Source organism: Haliotis rufescens, unplaced genomic scaffold, assembly GCF_023055435.1.
Source record: "Haliotis rufescens isolate VD_foot unplaced genomic scaffold, xgHalRufe1.0.p SCAF_2, whole genome shotgun sequence".
Lineage (NCBI taxonomy): Eukaryota > Metazoa > Mollusca > Gastropoda > Lepetellida > Haliotidae > Haliotis > Haliotis rufescens.
In genome coordinates, this window is record NW_025963890.1 from 56,748,519 (window position 1) to 56,766,962 (window position 18,444).

General features: G+C 43.0%; 2 protein-coding genes across 4 annotated transcripts in view; one reads left to right on the top strand and one right to left on the bottom strand.

Moving 5' to 3' along the window:
• The window catches only part of LOC124141266 (structural maintenance of chromosomes protein 2-like), a 41,758-nt gene extending 33,137 nt beyond the window's left edge, over positions 1-8,621 (bottom strand). The window contains exons 1-3 of the mRNA XM_048400214.1: positions 8,366-8,621; positions 6,381-6,530; positions 5,800-5,961 (exon numbers count right to left, since the gene is read on the bottom strand). Of these exons, the coding sequence (XP_048256171.1) occupies positions 5,800-5,961; positions 6,381-6,530; positions 8,366-8,533 (480 nt within the window). The 5' untranslated portion in view covers positions 8,534-8,621. The remainder of the gene's footprint in view (positions 1-5,799; positions 5,962-6,380; positions 6,531-8,365) is intronic.
• Positions 96-17,704, top strand: LOC124141274 (2-(3-amino-3-carboxypropyl)histidine synthase subunit 2-like). 3 transcript variants are annotated; one of them, XM_046509249.2, is made up of 7 exons: positions 96-168; positions 9,349-9,508; positions 10,452-10,564; positions 11,475-11,695; positions 13,401-14,054; positions 15,849-16,034; positions 17,520-17,704. In XM_046509249.2, exons 1-7 carry the CDS (start codon positions 98-100, stop codon positions 17,639-17,641), a joined length of 1,527 nt encoding a protein of 508 aa, XP_046365205.2. In that variant the 5' UTR covers positions 96-97; the 3' UTR covers positions 17,642-17,704. The 3 variants fall into 3 exon arrangements, with proteins under 3 accessions (XP_046365205.2, XP_046365213.2, XP_046365220.2); XM_046509257.2 differs by lacking the exon at positions 96-168 and adding an exon at positions 8,668-8,832; XM_046509264.2 differs by lacking the exon at positions 96-168 and adding an exon at positions 8,690-8,725.
• The last annotated feature ends 740 nt before the right edge of the window (positions 17,705-18,444 follow it).

The window sequence follows — 18,444 nt, forward strand, 5'->3', positions numbered from 1 at the left end:
AATAATTGTTGGATATATTAATTAGATATTAGAAGAATGTAAGTCAAGCAAAAATGTTTTGGGGCATATATAAAAAACTTATAATTTTAGGGCAAAAATGAGAGTGTCGAGTCTACCGGATTGGTCATGTGCTTCCAGTGTGCATGAGCGGCTCAGGGGTGAGTTCGGGTGAGTTGTTTTTTTCTGTTCTCAAGGAAACACTGATCAGGAAGTTTCCACAGCCTTTCAGCAATGAGATGAGATGAGCAATAAGTAAGAGTCAGGATAAGATCAAAATTATTACTTTTACTGCTAACTGATAAATCAGTGAACTTCATCATTTGTGAGTTAAGTAAGATAAGTTTAGTAAAATCTAAATATTTTTTACATTTGTATACTTATCCTGCATTACTCCGTATTGCATTTACTGCTATGTTTGACAGAGAGACGAACTGTGTGAGATCCAGCTGCTGAAGAAAGTTGTCCCAACCAGCCCAGGAGGCAGCGCCCTCTCACAGTCGGCACGTGACCCGGAAGTCATGACGTCACACCAAAAGACATAACTGCTTTAAACATAACATCTGAAACTTCGTGGGGAGGTAGCGTAGCGAAAGGGAGGGAACTTAGACTTCGTAATGCAGGATAAGCATACAAATGTAAAAAATATTTAGATTTTACTAAATTTTTTAACTTATCCTGCATTACTCCGTATTGCATCTTTATCAGACGGCTTGGCCTGTGGGCATACTTGCAGATGTGAACCATATTAAACCCTCGTCAAGGTCCGATGAATCCGCACCGCATACACGTGATGACCGGAACATCTACGACCATTCCTGTCTTCAGGAAACAAGAGTCGATGCAAAAACGAAACGCCCGAATAGGTAACCGAAATACAATGAGGCGTGTAGCCAAAATATATAACTTACCGAAGAGCGAAAGCGAAACGCAGTAGAACCTAGAGCTAATCTGAGGTGATAAACACCAGAGAGTTCGACGGGCCCCGCTCGGGGAATCGAAGAATCAGCGGCGCCGGCAGCAAAATCTACGACCAATCCCAAGAGCGAATGCGAAACGCAGGAGAGCCCTCTAGGCTGGAGGCAAGGAACACCGGTGAGGTCGACGGGCACCGCTCAGGTACCAGAGAAGCAGCGGCGTCGGCGTCGGCGCCGGTGTCCACATCTACTACCATTCCTGTCGTCAGAAAACAAGAGTTGATGCAAAAAGTAAAACCCGGATAGGTGACAGCAATAGAATGAGTCGGGTAACCCAAAACTAAAACTGACCTAAGAGCGAATGCGGAACGCAAGAGAGCCGTCTCGTCTGGGGTGATAAACACCAGAAAGGTCGACGGGCCCCGCTCAGGGTATCGGAGAATCAGTGGCGTCGGAGATAGATGACCTGTTGGGCTACAACCAGGGACCAAAACTGTGAACGCCGGCGACAACTTTCAAGGCTACAGCACGGAAGTAGTGGTTGGTGAAGGCGGTGTCAGATCGCCACGAACAGGCTTCCCCGAACGACGGGATGGAACAGTATACCGTGAAGAACCAGTGTAAATACGATCGCCCTGATCTCATTTTATTTCAGGTAATAGCCTTTGGGGGGAGGGTCCAATCCGGCGGCTCATACGCTTTAAGGATGACCACCCGGAGCCACAGGGAAAAGTATTCCGGCTGACCAACGACAGCGACGAAGGGGAGACCGGCAGAAAAAGGTGTTTCCTAGACTTGCGGCAGTCTTTAGATCGTAGAATAACCTTCAGTGCCCTTACTGGGCATAATGACGCTCATCCTCATCCTCGGCACCCACACTGGACGAGGGGGGAGGGGACAAGGAATGATCTATCAGGCTGTCCTGGGAGTTGAGTCTTTACGCTGATGTCCCAGTACGGTCCATGATGAACGGCGCCCTGGGTACCGCATTCGAACCGGGCATGGGAGACGTCGAGGGCGTGCTGTACATGGACTCGAGCGGCAGTAGTCAAAACCAGTAGAAACACCCGTCTTCTACTTAAGGTCGAAGAAGGAAGACGAGGGGAGTGGTTCGAAGGGCATTGAAGACCACATTCAGATCCAACGCAGGCGGTCCGAACTTGGTCTTCAGGTCTTCAAGACTGAACGAGCGCAGCCAGGCCCGTAGGTCGGGAATTTTCGTCTTTCTCCGATCGTCCGGGATGGCCAGAACGGAGTAGATGGCGACCAGGTATGTGGGGGTGGTAAGCCCTTCAACCGATGGGTGCTACACAAGTACAGAAGGAACTGATCCAGGATCTGCGGTGACGCTGTCATCGGATCCTGGTGTTTGTCAGAACAAAATGCCTGGAACAAGCATCATTTATCAGCATACAGTCCCCCTGTAGATGGACGGTGGGCTGAAGCAATAGCCTTGGTCGCTCTAGCCGAATAGCCCTTGGCTTTCTGCATGTGTGTCAGGCGTGCAGACGATAACATGCGGGTATGAGGGTGTGGCAACAGACCGTGTGGATGGAGCAGAAGGTTGGACCACACCGGAAGTTCCAGGGGTTGTCTCTGGCTATGTTTCGGAGGTCGATAACCCAACTTCTGGCTGACCAATAAGGCGAGACCAAAGTCAATGGCAGGGGTCGAGTGGCCTGGATCTCTGAAGAACCGTGGGAGGGAGAACCGGAGTCGATAAAGCGTACGCGCGTAATCCTTCTCAGGAACGATGGAAGGCTTCGACTGCCACAGCGGTCGTATCCGGCACAGGTGGAATGGAAGACGACAGCTGGCCACATTCAGATATGAGGCAAACAGATCTAGGGTTGGGGTGTCGACCGTTTCACATAGTCTGGCCGGAGAGCGTGAAGCGTCGGAGAGCTTGAGGCGCCTGGAACGCCGAAGATGGTGATTCTCGGGGGCGCCGGTCGAGTTTGTGGCGCCGGGAGAGGGGCGAGAACTCTGGGTCCGCAAACACCACACTACGTTGACGTCGTCAGTGGACACGATCAACAGGGCGTGACCGAGAATGCACTGTCAGCAAGTGCCGTCCTGGATAAGCTGTGCCAATGGTGTTGATCTCTGGATCACAGGTGGTCACAATGTGGGCTGGCGTGGGCCACTAGCCACTGACAAGGTGGCAGGGGAGGTAGTCAGCAACAGGGGTCTGCGATTGCGTACTGTCGGTACGATTCGGAAAAAGGTGTGATCGCCTCGACCTTATATCGAGGTGACAATGGAGGACGACAACACGATACGAGGCAGGTATGCAACAGGGGTCAGTGGGACGGCCGAGGGACTTTAAGTATCAAATCGACACTGTGTCCGGTAGTCAAGGCGGAAGATAGGAAGGTGTCGTAGTCGAAAAGATCAAACCGGACGAAGGAAGGCGATCTTTTCCATCCCTTGAACGCCTATAGGCGCTATCGTTCTTATAGCGAAGGGTTGATGAAACAAGGTTCCTCGTGACAGCCGTGTTGGTAGAGGAGGTCTATTGTTTCCAACATCCGTGCATGGATGGACTGCGACAGGCGCCTGGTTGAGTGGTATCACCAAGCGTACAGGTAGACATGGAAACCAATCTGTAGAAATACATGGCACCCCTTGCCATGGTAAGTTGACCTAAATCCGGTCGGAGTTGTTGACAGTCCGAGTACTTGACACGTGACATGTAAATCACTCTGCGCAGTAGCCGAGAAAAGCGCCTTGGAGTCGGAACTGAGGTGCAAACTCCACACACAGACAATCCTCAATGAACTGTGTGAGAGACGATCAAGTGGTGTACCCGAGTTTTGCGATAAAACACGGAACCCCATGGGCGTCGTGGAAAACCCGGGGAGCGCCGAGGAAGAGTCTCTCTCAGGAACGCTGGCGCTAGGGTAGGGTAGAACAGCGTTGATGTCTGCGATGTCGACGAAGTAAACTCTTTGTAAGTGGATGTCGTCGTCGAATCTGATACAGACGCTGTTCACATGACGCTCTGTTTCGATGGAAACCCGCAGGTCATCTCTCCGGAATCATAGCGCTTTAAACGACGGGATTATGGATAACGTCTCAGTGGGCAAGTTGAATCAGACCAACTGTCTATTGGTTGAAATGATTCCACCCAGGAAGTAGAACGATAGTCACGATCCCAAAGACCGACGGGAGAGTAGCGAAAGGAGCGGCGACAGTTGTTTCACCATGCTTCTCCGTGTGACGAGTTATGAGACGGCAGCAAGAGAAGAGGGCAGTGGCGCCGGGGAGGCGATTGCCGATGGTGCCCCTTAAGCCGCAGTAGAAGATCGGATGGTCGGCTCGTTGATCTGAGCTTGATAAAGCTTGTTGTTCTGAAGCTTGTTGAGCGCCGAAGACATCAGAGGATGCGGAGGCGCCGGAGCGCGGAGACATCAGAGGCGCCGGAGGCGCCGAGACATAAGCGGCGCCGAGTCATCGGAGGCGCCGAGTCATCAGCTTGTCATGAACAAGTCATGAAGCTTGTTGAGCGCCGAGACATCAGCGGCGCCGAGTCATCAGCGGCGCCGAGTCATCAGAGGCGCCGGGAGCGCCGCGTCATCAGAGGCGCCGGGAGCGCCGTGTCATCAGAGGCGCCGCATCGTCAGAGGCGCCGAGTCATCGGAGGCGCCGGAGAAATCAGCGTTGACGGTGTTGGAGACCGTGAACGGTTGTATGTCGTGCCAGGGGAGGCAGACTCTACGTTGGGAGCGCTTGAGCCGCCGGTGGAGTAGGAGACCGTGAACGGTCGTATGTCGTGCCATGGGAGGCAGACTCTACGTTGGGAGCCGCCGTGAAGCTCCGCTGAGCGCTGCTGCCGTCAACGTAGGTGGGGGTCGACGAGCACGTTGAGCGAGGTGTGTCCTGGATACTCGCATGAGCTGAAGGATCACAGCGACGAATGACTGCAACATCGGCACTGCCTTGTAAAGTACAGGGCGTCGTACAATCACGGCAGAAAGGGGCGGCCCCGACCAGATTTGTTCCCGCGGAAACAAGTGCAGCGAGGCAGAAAATCTGGAATTTAAGCAAAACATAACTATGTGGCAAAGCCACAAAGTGCGGGAAGCATAATGTGTGGCCAATCACAAAGTATGGGAAGCATAAAGTAACTCAAAAACAGTATATTTTATTAAAGTTTATGAGATAAACAAGTACGCTAAAAGGGAGCGAAAAGGCAAAGCCTTAAGCAAACACGTAACCATGTGGCAAAACCACAGAGTACGGGAGACATAATGTAACTCATAAACTTTGTATTATATTGAAGTTTATGAGAAGAAACAATTACGCTGAGAGGTAGCGAAAAGGCAAGGCTTTAAGCACACCAAAACAACATACATAAATGTAATGTATTACCCAAGCCAAAGAGAGAATTCAAAACGCAGAACACGACATTACGTGGCCACGTGGTGAATGGCCAAAATGGCGGGAAAGAAAACAAAATGACGGGAACAACATTGCGCCCGTAAATTACTGTGACGTGAGCCACAGACGAGCGATAAACGTTACAATTTACGAATGGGAAGACCCTAAGGTCACGGCCCATAACAGGTAACAATGTAGCAGCATATAATGAATGTAGAAACACGCAAAATATAAAAAACAAATAATAAGCTTTAATTTCCACAAGGGATACAAAGTACGTCCGTCCGTGGAGGTGACAAAGCAGTTATGTCTTTTGGTGTGACGTCATGACTTCCGGGTCACGTGCCGACTGTGAGAGGGCGCTGCCTCCTGGGCTGGTTGGGACAACTTTCTTCAGCAGCTGGATCTCACACAGTTCGTCTCTCTGTCAAACATAGCAGTAAATGCAATACGGAGTAATGCAGGATAAGTTAAAAAATTTAGAAGTCTCGAACAAATTTACCTCTGGTGGTTTCATGTTGAGAACCTTGGTAATCCGCCCCTGCATGATAAGAAAATGGGGATTGTTGACGTTGAGCTGGACAGATCTGAAGAGATCCTGGACTCGGGCATTGTTGGCATTGCTTCCATTGATGAGGTACTTGTTACGTCCTCCAATGACCACCTGGAAAAATGGATACACCATAAAGACACCTGACATCACCTGATCACTCCTTGAATACATGACACTTTTCATGGATAGCAACTTTTTTTTCTTGATCGGGACATTTCAGAGCTACTTCTTGCTCCTTCAGCAGGTGAATGCCTGTTTATACAGTTTAGCACTGTTCATACCCCAAAAGGCATTCACTTGATCATGTTGATCAAGGAGCAAGAAGTAGCTCTGAAACGTTGTTATCCATAACTTGTGTCATGTATTCATGTTCTCCTAACTTCTAAATGCCTATCAAAGACTTCATCATGTAACTTGTTTTACCGAGATCATTATTTTTTTCATTTCATTTTCCTACAACATGAGTAACTGCTTACAGTTAGTTTTAAGCAACTTCAAGTAACCTGAGTAACCAGCAGAAATGATCCTACCTGTCGTGTAACTGTGATCTCATCATACTGTTCATACCCCAAAGGGCTCTGTTTCTTGTCATTGTTGTCGAATGTGATGCTGACAGTTGCCTTGATGACTCCTGCTTGACCACTTTTGTACACCAAATCTTGTAAGTTACCAGCTCGGACCTGAAACATGTGAAAAGATGGAATTTACTTTGCTTGTCCATATCTTTACTTGTGTTGATAACTGTAGGAATCTATCCATACTAATCATGCTGGTGCATTTATCAATTTAGTTTAGTTACAATCATAATGATTGGCAGGGAATAGGAAATGTGCATGAATCAGCTGTTTTTTTGCCTTCATAGTGGAACCAAAGGGGCAAAGTCAGTGAGTTGAGTCTAGCAACAAGTCGCGTGACCTCATTGCAAAAACTTCTGAGGAAGACTGTCGTAACCAAAGCGCTCTACTACTTATATAGTTGCCAAGGGCGGTAACTCCACATAATCCAGAAACTGGCTGTGTATTGCAACATGGTCCCAAACCAAACCAGCAACCACATACTATTTCTTTTCTGTGTTTAAAAGATTCGCTGATCTGTGTACATAAAATGATGGATCACCGATCGTACTTCCTTTGTTCCTTTTTATGATATCCTTATCACAACTTGCGGATATGTCCGACTCTGACAATAGTTTTTAAGTTATCATGGAATGTGAATATTTCTTGGAAGATGAATTGGTGATTTCAGAAGAAGTACAAGTGAACCCCCACCTGTGACAAAATAATCAGGATGATCCCCATCTTGGCCGCATGGATTACAAGTGATTGCGAAACACAGATTGGTACCTTTGTTAAGTTTATTTTCTCCAAAACGCAACAGCTTGGTGGCACTGACTTAAAATAGCTCCACAAAGATGAAGTGACATGTCACAGGCTCTGTAAATCCGTGCCACATGTTACATTACACTATACATACGCAGGGTTAGAAACTAAGTTTTTCCCCACTAGTCCTTATAATGATACCATATAGCCAAACCCTTAAAATGGGCCAATTTCTACAAGTCCTTAGGATACCTTAACTATTGGGCAGTTTGGAAAGGACTACAGGACTAGTGCCAATTTCTAACGCTGCACATGGCTGACTGTTTTATGATACCTGGACTGACTGCTGGCATACATAATGGGGGGTGGAGCAAACCTGTGTGGTGCTGCAATTTCAGGCCACCTTTTTCTTTTTTACCTCAGCAGAGAAGCTTAGGTTTGAGATCTGATGGTTGTTTCATAATAAATAAAAGGCAAGGTGACCACAGATTAACACAATTGCGTAGACTATGGTTTGTTTAGCAAGTGCCAATAGGTTGAAATAAGTGTCATTCGCATTTCATGCAATACAAAGATGTGATTCGAACCGACGAAATCTTAAATAAGGATCAAGATGGCGGGTGTCACTCCTCTAGCCTATTTGTGTAGGGGTGTGATAATTTCTATGTGAACGTATCATGCTATACACGCGATCATCAAGTTCTTGTGCTTGACAGCTTGCAGGGATGCAAATGAACCATAACAGTTTATTATGTTTACCAGCCCAGTGTGTGATATTACAATCATCAAAAAGCCTGCAATTCAGAATTCTACTAGGCCCATAACTGGCATATGTAACATTGAAAAACTTGGGCTTGTGCCAATTTGCATCACTCGCTTGCTAACGGGTTTAAAACTTCAACTCTTTGGCTAAGTGAAATGCCAGTTAGACCAGGCATCTGATTTTGGGGGGCTTTGGATAACACGGTCGGTGGTTCGAATCCCATCACGGAACTCGGAAATATTATGCCCCCCCTACATCATGATGTTGCTGATCATGCTTGGTCTTAAGTTGGTGTCTGACATCAGCTGGTCACAAACCTTATTGGTGAAGACTTTATCTGTCAAGATCGAATAACTGTGAATACACTTCACGGTCGTTAACCCTAACAAAGTATTGTTTCAAGTGATTTACTTAACATAAGTATGATACTTACGTGTGAAAGATTGGTAATGCCGAGAAGAAAACATATCGCATCGAGGATGTTTGATTTTCCACTTCCATTCAAACCTGTAATAGCGTTGAATAATGGATCAAATCCATTTATTTCCGTACGTTGGGCGTATGACTTGAAGCCATCAACGACCATCGACTTAATGTGCATTTTGGTTAACTGTTGATTACACCATCAAATTCAAATGTTTTGGTTGTTACTGTCAATAAAGTCGTAAATGGCGCTCAAATCCGTTTAACCATTTCTGCGCATGCGCTCTATCCCACAATGCAAAATCGAAAACATATATGGCTGCGCCCATGTAAAGTCATGACGCACATGATGAACACATTTCTTTACAGTGTTTGTATACTAAGCGAATTTGAAACATCTAATAACTACGGATTGCAAGAAGCGAACACATAGTCACGATTTATTATAGGATTGATAACTGTGACAAGCTTGTAAAGGTACTACACGCGATTAGAGAGTCGTTGTTGTCATATATGGAGCAAGGGAGATAATTCTGTTCACCCAACATCTCATTCACATTTATAAACCAGCTGATAACCATGATAACTTGAGAAACTTTTGTCTGCCATTTCACGACAATCCTTTGGCTTTTTTAATACATGAAGTTTGTAAAAATTATGCATAATAAAGAAAACACAAATTCTGATATTGATCAGCTGGTTGTGAATGAGTTCCATTCGAATAACTAAAACCCATGCTTTTACTGTTAATAAGCCTCTCTTACATACTCCAGAGCATATATTCAATGAGAAACTGAGACATTGTTTCTGTGTCGTTCGGCTTACCTTTAGGCCTATCTGGTGCAACTGCTTGCAAATGGCCCGAAAAAAAACAACCTTTGATTAAACTTCAAAACACCTGTATAGTGCCTTGTCAAAATTCTCATTGTTGTCTTCCACATGATCATTCAGATGGTATTGAAGGGCATGGTTAACATTCTATTTCTCTTCCAGATTGAAGACGGTGAAAATGACATCAGCATTTTTCTCGCCTGATGTTGTGAATCAGAAGACAGATATTGATGTTCTGGCAGATGTAAAGACCGATGATATCCCAAGAGTGTATGAAATTCAAAGATGTAGTGAATGGATAAAATCTGGCAATTTCACAAGGGTAATTATATGAAGAGTTGTTTTATTGTTCTGTTAGGCTAAAAAGGTCGCTATATGGCTGAAATAATGCTGATGCGGCGTTAAATTTTAACTCCCTCACAGTAAGGCTAAAAAAAATAATAGTCTTGGTTCTCAGGGAACGCCTGCATCATCAAGTTTGCTGCACAATTCATTTTTATTTTCATTTTTAATAACAAAAACAAAAAAAACCAAGTCCAACGGTAGTCAAATACTGTATTCCAGTATTTTACTCATTAAGGAACACTTTTATGTAGGGAGGCCCTTTCCACGGTTGATTGCACATAATGGTTTATTTAGTTACACTACTATTTATTTGGTTAAATACCAGTTTGAACAACAACAACAACAAAAAGAAAAAAAATACACCACCCAACCGCACTATATTTTCAAAACCAGCCTGAGAACCAATTCTTTTATTTTTTTAACCACACTTTTTTCACACAGTGTCATCTGAAATTATGAGTAACCATTAAGTTTTCTTATTCAGTTGTATGTTCTTATGCTCAATTAGACATGCTATATTTAAAAAACAATGTTATATGCATGATTAGTATGTACCCAAATGCTGTCAACCCTGGATATATAATAAAGTTAGCTATTGTGAAATATTTATTATATTGAAACAAATTTTAACAACTGTACCTAACAAGGTTTAAAGTCGCATCCAAGATTATTGCACTTATATAGGGATGTGCATGCACGTGTGTGTGTTTGTGGCTGCTTGTACTAGTCCGGACATATGCTGATTTTATAGTGCTAGCTCACTGAGATACCACGGGCACAGACCAACCACGGGCCTAGGTAGTCCAGTGGGCACCTGGGTCCTATTCCTGAATCCACCGCACCTGCGTACCCGAGTTTCCTGTCAAAGGCCTAGTTTGTGGTGTCTACATATCACCAAGACAATATTGGTATATTTGCAGGTAGCGATTCAGCTTCCAGATAACCTTCTGTGTGACTCAGCAAGGATTGTACAAGAGCTAGAGAAGTCAACAACTGCCAAATTGTTTATCCTGGGTGATACATCATACGGAAGGTATACATTTAGGTGATGAAACAGAATAGACCTGTGAAGATCTGGGTTAGAATAGGTCTTCAGCAACCCATGCCTGCCGTAAAAGGCGACTATGCTTGTCGTAAAAGGCGTTTAATTGGTGGTCAGGCTCGCTGACTTGGTTGATGCAAGTCAAATGTTGGATCCGTCCTTGCTGTGCTAAATAAGTGATAAGAGAGTAAGATGGTCCGGTCACTTGCAATACTGTATTAGACGTAATAAGCGCCCAGGGCGCTCTCAAAATTAGAAATAGGGGGCTCTTATTAGAATATTATTATGGTGAAAAAAACAGAGTTGAAAGATAAATTTCGTGGTTTATGCTGACAACTTTAAATGTTTATCTACGACAGATATATTTTTCCAGAATCAAATTGCCCATGATTAAGGGTGCATATAACACACGGGTGCGTATTATACGCGAAAAAATAAGCCTTGTGTACATTGATCAATCAGAAGGGATGCCAATTGGGATTGTTCACTAAATATCACCATGGGTGCTTATTAGAGCGGGGTGCTTATTACGTCGAATACGGTACTAAGACCAGTATAAAATTGGTCCAGGGTATTTATCATAACAATACAAGACAGAATGGAGACATAATACCATGGATAATCAAAGGATGGGTTCATCCGCGATGCTACATTTTTAATTAGTTTAAAAATCTTCTAGGATACTGTGTTTATATAATAATATAAAATTTGTTATATTCTGGGGATCTATCCATCTTTGAGTACCTGTGTAAAGTCCATTACTGGTGTCCCCAGTCATGATGTGGCTGGAATATTGGTAAATGGTGAGTAAACCCAGCTCACTCACTCTAGCAGCTTACATCAATATGATTCTGTCCTATTCATACAATTCACGGATTTATTTTTTTGTTTTGTTTATCAGCTGTTGTGTGGACGAGATAGCAGCCCAGCACAATGCTGCTGATTGCATAATCCATTTCGGACGTTCATGTCTGAGTGTGACCAAGCGCTTACCAGTTTTGTTCATCTTTGGACAGAGGCCTGTTGACCAATCAGACTGTTTTGTCAAGTTCCGAGAGTTGTTTCCGGATGAAGAGAGCAAAGTAGTTGTCTTGTATGACACATACTATGCTTACATTGTTGGTTAGTATACTTTACTGAATATTGTAAATATTCTAGTAATTCTGAGGCAGAATCAGCTTCCTGTGGCAAGGGAGTTAACTGACTTTAAGAGTTTAGTTTCAGCCCTTGCTGATATAGGCTGGAATCATGGAGTTATGTTTTGGCTGGACTAATGAGTCTATGCCTATTTCAGTCAAAATCCTATCAAAAAACGATATCGACATCTGGTTCATAAACAACATGGTGAGGTGAGGTGAGGTGAAATTGGGTTTAACGTCGCGTTCAAGATTATTGCACTTATATAGCGACGTGCATGCACGTGTGTGTGTGGCTGCTTGTACTAGTCCGGACTGATGCTGATTTATAGTGCTAGCCCACTGAGATACCATGCCGCAGTTTAACATGAATACACCACTCAGACACAGTATACTGACTCCGAGCCGACCAGTCCTTGTTATAGCCCCTTAATGCCGAGCGCCAGACAGGGTAACAACAAGTACCATCTTTTAACGTCTTTTGGTATGATGCGGCCGGGGATCAAACCCAGGACCTTCTGCTCTCTGGGTGGAAGCTCTACCACTAGACCACGGAGGTGGAAGTGCTGTGCCAAATTTGTTGAATTGCAGGATTTACAAAGCATGTTTAATGTCAACTTGGCATCAACACATATTTTCCACATCTTTTCATGTTTTTAATCAAGGTGCTCACATGATTTGATGCACTTCGAGAGCATTTAATTACAACTAGGATTTTTATTATCGATAAGATTTTCTTGACTGGGCAAATGCAAATGATATGAGAGGACGAATCTGATTGGTCAGTAGGGGGGACATAGAAGGGACATAACTTGTAATAGCCACTGGTGGGGCTATGATCAAGCCCAGAAGTTCCAGCCTGGTTCGTCAAGGGTGGAAACTTGACTTTTATGGTCAGTTAACTCCCTTGCCTCGGGAAGATTAGGCAGAATAGGTCCCAGTACCCATGGCTTGTTATAACATGTAGACTTCCATCAGGTTGACACACTTGATGAAGGGGTCAGAAGTAGACCTGAAACATTGTTAGGCTTTTTTAAAAATTTGGTTTAGGGATCCTTTGATCCCAAATTACTGAGAAAATGGAGAAAAAAAATTATCAAAATTTTGAAATAGTTTTATCACTGCTAACCCCCAAAAACCTTTGTATTCAAATAAAACAATATATATTTCTGGAATTTTGCAACGTAGTAGTAAGACGACTTTGCAATCAAAACTCTCTACATTGCAGAAGAAAATCACTTCTGCAATGATTTACGTGACAATGCAGTGTTGACAGTAAGGGGAAGTAACTCCAACCACATCTGGGTACCTTGCCTTGTCTTGTATTAATTTGTATTTTAAAAATATAATTTTCCCCTACCAAACAGATTTTTTTGGGGGGAAAAATTTGTAAACCATCTAAAACAAATTCCTTTATACAGAGTTTTATGTCTTCTTTCTTCCAACTTGTAGACACCTAGCAAAGACTTCCTTGAAAACAGTTGTGACCTTCTCCCAAGACCATGCTGTCTCAAACAAATAAATAATGATCAGATACTGATTTAGCAGGTAGCTGTGAGTCATGTTTAAGCGACATATGACACCATGCCTGTATACACACTTATCATGGAAGATAAATGAAAGACGAACCCATCTTTCAGACACTTATATTTTGCAATAATCTTTTTAAAAAGTTACATTGATACTTTCAGATGACATCTTCAATGAACTTCAGAAGTCACACAAGTCTTTAGTGTTATCAAGACTCCTGACGCCTAATTCTGAATCTGATTCGGCACAAGACAAGTCAAGGTCACCAGTATTCACCAGGTGCAACCGAACTGTTCGGCTCCCGGAGTCTGAACTCATCCACAACTACAGCATCTTCTACCTCGGCGGGGAGAGCCTTGCTCTGACTAATCTCATGATGAACTTTACCAAGTGTGCCTTCTATACATATGATCCAGAGTCCTGTATCGGGAGACGAGAGACCCTGAATGTAAACAAGGCTTTGATGAAACGCTACTACATGATCGAGCGAGTCAAGGATGCAAGTATTGTGGGGATTGTAGCAGGTACATTAGGAGTGGCCAATTATTTGGAGGTTATGAATAGGCTGAAAAAACTTATCAAGATTGCTGGTAAGAAAAGCTATACTTTTGTGGTTGGGAAGCTGAACGTGGCAAAGCTTGCCAACTTTATGGAGATTGATGTTTTTGTGCTGGTGTCGTGTCCCGAAAACACCTTGATTGACTCATCAGAGTTTTATAAGCCTGTTGTGACACCATTTGAGATGGAAATAGCTCTGAACAGTGAAAGGGAATGGACTGGGGACTATATCACAGATTTTCAAGAAATTCTACCAGGTGAGTGCTCGGTTGTGGTCTTGTAGCCATTGTGACAGTGTCAAGGGAAGGGAGGTAATTCTTGGATCTCAAGTCCACATGCTTTCCTTTGAGATTTGTAACTATACATGAATGTTCAAACAGAGAAATAAGGGAACACTACTATCTTCATGTGAGGCCCAAACTAAACAAACTTTCTTTTCTTTTTCCCCCCAGACTAATACAGGCATAAAGTATGAAATCATTAAACTCTTTGTTTGGTTGGGGGTGGTGGGGTAGCCTAGTGGTTGAAGCGTTCGCTCGTCACGCAGAAGACACGGGTTCGATTCCCCACATGGGTACAATGTGTGAAGCCCATTTCTGGTGTCCCCCACCGTGATATTGCTGGAATATTGCTAAAAGCGGCGTAAAACAATACTCACTCTCTTTGTTTGGTTGAGACCGCCTCCGTGGTCTAGTGGTAGAGCATCCGCCCGGAGAGAGGCAGGTCCGGTGGTTTGATCCCCAGGCGCGTCTTTCAAAAAGACTTTAAAAGATGGTTCTTCTTTTTACCCTGATGATTGCATAAAAATCTGCCGCTTAGCGCGAATCAAGGGCAGACAAGTATGTTAGACCCTACATACATACAATGTTTTGCAACTGAGAAATATTTTTGAACAAGCCAGTTGGTTGGCTCACTTTGACCTCCAACAGAAAAAGCATCAAACAAATATGGCAGATAGATATCTGGTAGGATGCAAATTAAGTTTAGATTATTTTGCACCCAACCTAAAAGGGCATGGGTGTTTAGTTACACCAAGGAATTCTGTCAATCTGTCCGCCCATTCTCTGAGGACATTTTTTTGTGCCACCTATAATTTGAAAACTACTGCATAGATTCTTTTCAAACTTTGTGAAAACTTTCTATACCAATAGGAGAGATGCAGTGTGAAGTTTGATTTCAATATGTGGATTTTCTGAAAAAATATAGCTATTCTTCAATTTTTTACTTAGAGTTGTTTTACTTAAACTTTTGTGCAACCTATAACTTCAGGCCTTCTACATGGATTTCTTTTCAAAGTTAAGGAATACTTTCTAAAATAATAAGAGAAATGCAGCGTAAAGCTTGATGTTGATATGTGTATTTTCTGAAAAAATATGATTTTTTTTTAATGTTTTTAACTGAGAATGTTTTTTTACTTAAGAATTTGTGACCTATGACTTGAAGACTACTTAATGGATTCTTTTCCAATTGGGGGTACCATTTCTATACCAATAGGAGAGGTGCAGTGCAAGGTTTGATTTTGATAAGTTGAGAAAATTATGCTTTCTTCAAGTTTTGAACTTAGAAATATTGTTATTCCCCAAAAACTACTGTGATGCACCAGTGCAACTTTGAATTATGCCATGACAGTGTTTTATCATTGTGCTTTTTAGTGAAATCAGCTTAAATGGTAAGGCATCAATATATATATATCTACAATGTCAAAATTGATCTTAAGCTGATGTTTGAGTTGAGGTCGGGGGTATTATTAGTGAACCTTGCTCACCTTTTGCCTTGTTTTCCTTTACTTCACATTTAGTATTCTGCCTACGAAATATTTAGACACATTCCAATTACTCATCAGATTTCATTCAATGGAGATTCAGGTTGGAATGAGGTCCCCAGCAACTGATGCTTAGTGTATGAGGTGACTAAGTCAGTCAATCACTGGATTGTTTGGTCAGATTGATTATTTACAGGCTGCTGTCATATAGCTGCAAAAACCACAAAACATCAATTAGCCTTATAAGTTTTTACAAAACGATCCATCACCATGGTTACCATGGTTACAGGTGCTGCATCATATGTGGAGATTCCAGCCGACCAGGAAGCGGAAACTGTGGCGGATGTGTCCCTCATCAGCAATCAGATACGGGTGCTGGGGACGCAGAGTGAGACTGAACTGATGGCAGCCAGTACGGCTCTTGTGTCGCGGGACCAGAACATGGCCGTCGCTACAGTCCAGGCCCAGTCAGCGGGTACGTAGCACAGTCTTTGTAGGACGAACAAGGGTGGGATCTACCAACATGACCAACAAGCCCCAAGCTCTTACTTTGTGATCAGATTTGAATTATCCAAATGTAGCACGGTAATGATACCCTTGATGCAATATGATTCTTAAGAATTGACTTCAATATTTTTTGTACTTATGGAGGAATAAAATTATGATATTGAAGTCAAGTCTTATAAATAAGTCAACAAAAGTAACATAAAAGACAGTAGACAACAATATGAAATCAGTGTTTGTTTGTTTATTTGTTGTTTAAAGCCGCACACAGCAATATTGCAGCTATTTGACAGCGGTCTGTAACTAATCAAGTCTGGGCGAGATAATGCAGTGATTGACATCATGGGCATCAATGCATGCAATTGGGATACAATGACTTGCATCAACCAAGTCAGCGAATCCAACCACCCAAGCCCGACAACCTGATCCCGTTACGAAAGCATAGTCGACTGACAATGTTTATCATAATAAGGCAATAGAAACCACACCCACTCTATTATCAGCCAATCATGTAACAGTAGTTCACTCGTCAGCATAACCTAATTCTTTTAGGTTTCTGGAAACAAAAAACATACAGAAATTGTTTGGATAGCTCATTAAATGCCATGGAATCACATGTATATATATGTTTACATAACTCGATAACACGGTGTATGATATGATACACAATACGATACATGAAAACTCAAACTGCATTGACATTTTATCAGCCATATAGCGACGAGAACAAGTTGATATATATATATACAAAGGGGTCATGAATACAAAGTAATATTTAAAAACAAATTTATGTAACATATTTGGGTATAACAAAATTTGTAACTGTTTGAAACATGGGGTATCGGCCACCAGTAACCAAAGCTAGGCCACCTCGCTGGGGATCATCAGGACTTACAGTGCGTCAGCTTCCTGCATGCTACCCCAGCAGGATTTGCATCATGACCTCAACTACTATATCACTTTAGCTACTGGTGGTTGCACGATACAAGCCAATATTAAAAAATGCTCAGCAATGATTTGGCTTAAAACACTGGTAAATGCTTTGGACACTTGGGTTCCCCTCCAGGTCTATCTAGGCAGTGAATCAGGTATCTGTTCTACTTGACCTTTGACTGACATACTTCCGCTTAAACCAGTTTCATATTTTTAACCACAGGAAGTTCTGATTAATATTACAGTTGATGTATTTATATTGTCAAATAGGTGTTTGGTATTAAATAAGTCATTCATCCATATTAATGTTTGATAGTCAAAATGGAAAAAAAATGTAATTTTTATTAGAACTTCAGATCCTTTGATGTAGCATACTTGAGTTCAAATAAGAAACATTTTGTACTTAAATCTCCTAATTTCATTCACTTGTAATCAATATTCATTGTTACCTAAACAAAAACTAAATCACCTCTGCCCAGTGTCGGTTGTTCACATGGTGTGTAAGTGTATGTGTTTGTTACAGGGGAGTTCCTGGGAGCAAGAACATGGCAGGGACTTGAACGTAACCTTGGTGATACACCTGTTACCAAGGCAACAGAAGGAAGAAGTGGCATTGCTGCTAGTTATGATGATGAACCTGCATAAATGTGACATACAGTATTTAATTTAATAAACACAACACTGCATCACTCTGGTGGCAGGAGCACAGCAGTGAGTCTTGTTTGTATTTGACTGGGGAACAGTTGTGTAAGGCGCCGCGATTCACTGTGCAGAGTTGCGCCCCTTGGGTACGCAGAAACCTATGATTGTGGGTTCGAATCCTGGTTCGCCCCGATTATGTTTCTAGGTTTGGCAGCACCATACTTGTGCTCGTGGGTTTCACCAAAGTGGTAAACATCTGAGACCCTACTGTAATGTTATAGCCCAAAACGAAGCATCTCTAGATTTTCCACCAATTTAGAGTATCCCATCTCACAGGGGCTACTTTTCGATATATTTGTAGTTGCTTTTTTATCAAAATTATAGGTTTTCATAGATGTTAGTCTAGTTGAGATCATAAGAATCCCCGAAAATCTCAAGGAATTGAGGCCGTTCATAGTGGTCAGACTGAATGTTATATAAAGAAATATGTTCTTGATGTATAAATTGCGGATTTAACTTTTGAGAAGCACTCGTTCCAGCAACGTTAGGCAGTCAGTAGGATGGTCCAGGTGAAGTATCACCATCCTACATCTTTGATATAGGAAGTTCAACCAAGCCAAAACTGTGCACTGATGGCAGGCCAGCATTTGGGACTATTTGACTGGTGTGTAGGTTACCTCTTGGGCTGTCAAACCCCAAACAGCTGTTGCTTCGGTCATGGAGGCAAGGGTGAGTGACCTACAGCACTTCCAAGAGGGGTCTCTTTCTTGTGATGGACTACTTAAAGGTTACATGACCCTGTGACC

What these genes read in the sequence shown, in the direction of transcription:
- LOC124141274 (XM_046509249.2), top strand. Translation starts at nt 98, where the DNA reads ATGAGAGTGTCGAGTCTACCGGATTGGTCATGTGCTTCCAGTGTGCAT. An exon ending in GGTGATACATCATACGGAAG is followed by an intron (nt 10,565 to 11,474) that starts GTATACATTTAG and finishes TTTGTTTATCAG; the next exon opens with CTGTTGTGTGGACGAGATAG. An exon ending in ATACTATGCTTACATTGTTG is followed by an intron (nt 11,696 to 13,400) that starts GTTAGTATACTT and finishes TGATACTTTCAG; the next exon opens with ATGACATCTTCAATGAACTT.